General features: G+C 32.1%; 1 protein-coding gene across 1 annotated transcript; it reads left to right on the top strand.

The window, feature by feature from the left end:
- The first annotated feature begins 427 nt into the window (after positions 1 to 427).
- On the top strand, positions 428 to 1,240 carry LOC149202197 (ethylene-responsive transcription factor CRF2-like). Its single transcript, XM_089399917.1, has one exon. It carries the CDS (start codon positions 428 to 430, stop codon positions 1,238 to 1,240), a length of 813 nt encoding a protein of 270 aa, XP_089256043.1.
- Positions 1,241 to 5,211: the final 3,971 nt, after the last annotated feature.

The following is a 5,211-nucleotide window of genomic DNA, read 5'->3' as shown; positions in this document are numbered from 1 at the left end:
ATGATTAAAAACATTTAAAATCCCTATCTTAAGCAGTTTCACTGTTAGAATGACCATTAAATGCATGTCTATCATATGAAAACATGATCGACTTAGAATAATCTGGATCTCGTGCACTTCTTTTTCATGAAAAATAGCTCAAAGAACCTGGTGATTCCATATTTTCCTTTCCTAAAAAAATTACCTTTGTAAAACAGTTCTATTTTGACAGCAAAAGGTCAGGAAGTAGCGTCCACAAATCTCTAAGCAGGACTGGTCCAACGGTCAACAACCGTTGCAATTTTATCAAAATCAGTAATAGCAGTCTTCAAAATTAACTTCTGATTTTTTTTTGCATATACCAGCAGTTCCAAGATCTGCAAGAAAGAACGATAACACAAGCATTCGGATTGCAGTCTGTTTGAGTTATAATCAAAGAACTTGAATTATGCCTCGTCGCAAGAACGGAAAAACTAGTGCTATCAGTATCAGTGCATTCAAGAAGGAGAGGAATGTCCTTCTGACAAGGAAGATCAGAGTGATCTGCAATGACCCAGATGCCACAGACCTCTCAAGTGACGATGAATTGAGTGCAGCCTCTCACAAGAGATTTGTTCACGAGATTCTCATACCGTTAAATTGCTCAGCTCGCGCAGGAAATCAGGGCAAACCCAAGTGCAAGAGGAAACCAAGGGTGCCCAACAAGAAAGCCAGAGCCTTAAGCGAACCAGTCTCTATTGTAGAGTGTGCAGTGAGCTGTAAATACCGCGGAGTAAGACGAAGAAAATGGGGGAAATGGGCTGCAGAGATCAGAGATCCTTCCAGAGGAGTGAGGCTGTGGCTTGGGACTTTTGACACAGCACAAGCAGCTGCACTGGCTTATGATAATGCATCAAGGAAGCTGGGAGGACCATTACCATTCACCAACTTTGCATACACACAAACAACAACAGCTCCATCTGAATCTATTTCTGACTCAACAACAGGTCCTTCTGAATCTGTTTCTGAATCTCATATTTCAGAGAGAAATTCATATGGGGATTGTCATGCAGAGTCTTCAATTTCTGTACAACAGGTGGCCATGCCAGATTCATTATGTCCACTGATTAACCATTCAATATTTGATTACAGTTCTTATTTCATCCAAGAATTTGGATACTTCTTTGACATGGATAATTGCGGTGTCTCGCTAGCAGAATTGAATATGGATTGCCTTGACCTTTTGCGTGAAGAAGAAGATGACATTATGAACTTTTGCTAGACTGCTCCATGGACGCATGGAAAAGTGTGTGCACTACAATTATTTTTAGGGATAAAAGTCAATATTATCCGGTAAAGCAAAGTTTTTCCAAAGGATGTGTGTTATTATTAATGTATGTGTGAGAGATTATTATTGTATTGGTTATGTGAGGCAGAGGTTGTTTTCATGTAAATAATGTTGTTAGTTCAGTTGGATGGGATAGATTATCAACAAATTGTTCTTTTTACATATGTGATTAATATATTTTCTCAAAAGATTGAGAACGTAACAAAATTTTGTGTCTCTCTTAAATTGCACCGTGATACATTTATATGAATAAAATTATTCGATGAATTGGAATAAGACATGTAAACACAATTTTAATGTATATGTATGAAAAGAATATCTATTTTCAGAGCAACAGTGATCCTTGTCCTCACTGGAATGAAGAAGGAGAATGAGTCCGTCCTCATTCTTCTTCCCCTCATCACTATAATTACAAAATTTTGAGAAAGCACCAATGCTTTTCTCCCGTCAAAAATTAATAAAAGTATGAGAAATGACTTTTTATCTTATTTTCCTTTTAAATATTAATAAAGTCAAAGAAATTATTACTTCTCCTCCTCATTCAAATTACAAAAGTATAAGAAAGGCTTCCTGCCCCATTTTCTTCTCAGTAAAATGAGAGAAGCTTGATAAAGTTTTATGTATTTTAGATCTCAAAATGATTTCATATGCTATATCTAAGAAATATAAAAAGTTTCCATAATTTATTAGTATAAAAATCTTTAATGTAGGGAAATAATTTATTATTGATCCTTTTAATGAAGGAATCTAATCTTGTTAATTTATTTTAAGGCAATTTTCTAATAAATTAAGTTTCAAATACAATACATGTTTACATTACTCATAAGATAATATCCAATATTTTTTATAGATATCAAGAGAATTTTAATCATAATAGCTTCCTAAGTACCCAATGAAATTTTTATAATTATTTCTTATTACATTTATTCAATATTAACTACCATAGTGATTCTTATTTAATAATATGGTGAACTCGGTCCATTTTATAATGAATAGCTTTGACTATTATTACTCTACTACAAGCCTTTTGACACCCATTACACCCTTAGGGAAGATCCCAACATTCCACCCACCTTAAAAAACATTTGCCTCAATACTTTTTGTCAAAAAGTACAACTATAAACTAAGATTTAATGAATAAGTATTAACTACAATGTTAATGTAAGCCAAAAACTCATACTCCTATGTTCAAATGTTTATGTTAACTTCCCATTTAAGATACTTAAACTTAATAGCCAAGTGATAAAGGTGCTTTGAATTCCTATCCTAGATATGTGGATACAAATATATTGATCTATCCACTTTTTAAGAAATTGACCACTAATACAGTACTAGTAGAGAATAACTCCATACTTCCCTCCATGATATTATCTACATAAAGTTAGTAGATTCGTCAGATAGAAGATAGAATCAGTTGTTAACCTAGAAATGACAACTATGCATGTACCAATCATCTTCTAAATCCTATTAAACATATATTTCTCATTATATTGTTTACTGATGAAAGGTTATGCAGTCTTAATATTATGTCTCTTTAGATTTAGCAATTATTACTTTTATGTCTTTGGGTTATATAAAACTAATCATAGATATGTTTTTGTAACAACATTATAGTATTATAAATTATTTTTCATACATATATGATATTACTTGGTTAAAACATATTTTATTTGGTCAAAGGCAAAATTAAAAAAATTATTAATACAAAACAAAACTTATATTAACAAAAAAATATTTTATATTCACAACAAAAAATTAACAAAAACACATAATACATAATATTTAAATAATAGGTAAAAATTAAAAATAAACTTCATAGTAAGGAAAATTTTAAAAGGAAACTTATCATAAAATATTTACTTCATGTATAAGAGTGTTGATCAAATTTATACCCTAATATTGGTTCATGGTATTGTAGGAAAGCCTATATAAAGATTAAAAATCTCTCCATGATAAAGTGGTGATGAATCTCTATAACTAAGAATATGGTGTCATTTTTTTAAATGAAAATTCTCTTTATAATTAATAAAATGATAATAATAATTTAAAATAAATTTATAATTTAGATAGCCCCACTAGGGACAACCCTATTGGTGATACCCTTGATATGAAGTATTATGTAAACTAGTAGATCCAAGTTTCAAATCCAGATGTGTAATTCCTTCCCTACTAAACCTTAACCTCAAATTGACACAGGGAAAAATAATTTAGATTATCATATAATATGTTTGGTTAGTTTTTCCCACTAGAATTATTGTTTAGGTTCTTTGTTGATATTACAATCTAGTATGAAGTAGACTTGGTAAAAATATTTCACTCTCACTCTCAACAATAATTGAAATATTTATATGTCCTAGTTTTATGAGCTTTAGAAAAATAAAATAAAAGTAAAGATATTTCACTTTTAAATGTGAAAATAAGATATAGTTCTTATACTTTTCAATACAAAACTTAAATAAACTATTTCAATATCCATATTAACCAATTTACTTCAATATTAACTTCTTTTATATAAACAAGTAAGACAATAAAATATTTCAATGTTCAAAATAAAAAAAGTAATTTATTAATTATTTTCTTTAGGCATTGAAATATTTTATTCTCATATTCAACATTAAAAAGATTAGTGCTAATGATTTTCAATACATTAAATCCAAACCCAACTGTGCAAGGAGATTTTCAAATGATTAAATTTAATCTAAAGAACGAAAAGAATATATATATATATATATATATATATATATATATATATATATATATATATATATATATATATAGATATATATATAGATATATATATATATATATATATAATTGCTGGATGGGCTAACCTTTCAAGTTTTGCAGCTTAAAATTCATGAAGCATTAATATTATTAAATCTAATATTAATATTATTAAATTTAAGATCTTTGGATTAATACAATATTAAATTTAATATGATATTCAATTTGTTATATTATAATAAATATTAATATATCATGATATATATTAACTCTAGATATAGATATGGAGGGAAATATAAAGATATAAATGGATAGAGGTGGAGAGATAGAACAAATGACCAGGAGAGATGGAGATGAAATGAAGGGGAGGGGAGAGGAGGAATGAAGAGAGAGAGAGAGAGGGAGGAGGGTAAGAGATAGAGAGGGAGACACAAAGATGGAGGGAAGAGAGAGGGGGAAAGAGAGACAAGGTTGGAGAGAAGAGAGAGAGAGAAAGAGAGAAATGGGGGGAGAGAGAGGGAGGTAGGAGAGAAAAGGAGAGAAGGGGAGTACTAGAGAGAGGATTTGAGAGAAAGCGGGAGAGAGGTAAAGAGGATTTAAGAGAGAGCGGGAGAGAGGTAAGGACGTAGAGGGAGGGACAAAGAGATTGAGTTAGAGGGGGAGAGAGGAAGAAATACATAGAAAGAGAAAAGTGGGGAGAGAGAGAGAGGGAGTGGCAAGGGAGAGATGGAGAGAGAGTGTGTATGTTTTGGGGTGAGATAGAGAGACAAAGAAGGAGAGATAGAAGGAAGGGGGAAGAGAAGGACAAAGGGAGGGATATAGTGACAGAGTTGGACAATGAAAAGAGAGAAGGGGAGGGAGGGGAAAGACATAGGGATGTCATAGAGGAAGGAAGAGAGAGAGAACGTGTGAGAGAGAAGGAGAGAGGGAGGGAGAGAGAGATGGAGTTAGAGGGCAAGAGAGAGGGAGGTAAGAATAAATACATAGAGAGAGAAAGCTGGAGAGAGAGAGAGGGAGTGATAAGGGAGATAGAGGGAAAGAGGAGTCAGGCAGGAAGAGAGATAGAAGGGAGAGAGAGAGAGTGAAGGGGAAGAGAGAGGGAGAGGAAGAGGAAGGGAGAGGAAGATGAAGGGAGAGATATATAGATATGGAGAAAGAGTGTGTATGTTTTTGGGATGATA

Source organism: Pinus tabuliformis, chromosome 2_1 (assembly GCF_031772625.1).
Source record: "Pinus tabuliformis cultivar Carrire ecotype Pingquan chromosome 2_1, CPIR1, whole genome shotgun sequence".
Taxonomy (NCBI): Eukaryota; Viridiplantae; Streptophyta; class Pinopsida; order Pinales; family Pinaceae; genus Pinus; species Pinus tabuliformis.
This window is presented reverse-complemented; position numbering and strand designations above follow the sequence as displayed.

Coding starts and splice junctions, on each gene's coding strand:
- LOC149202197 (XM_089399917.1), top strand. CDS start 428: ATGCCTCGTCGCAAGAACGGAAAAACTAGTGCTATCAGTATCAGTGCA.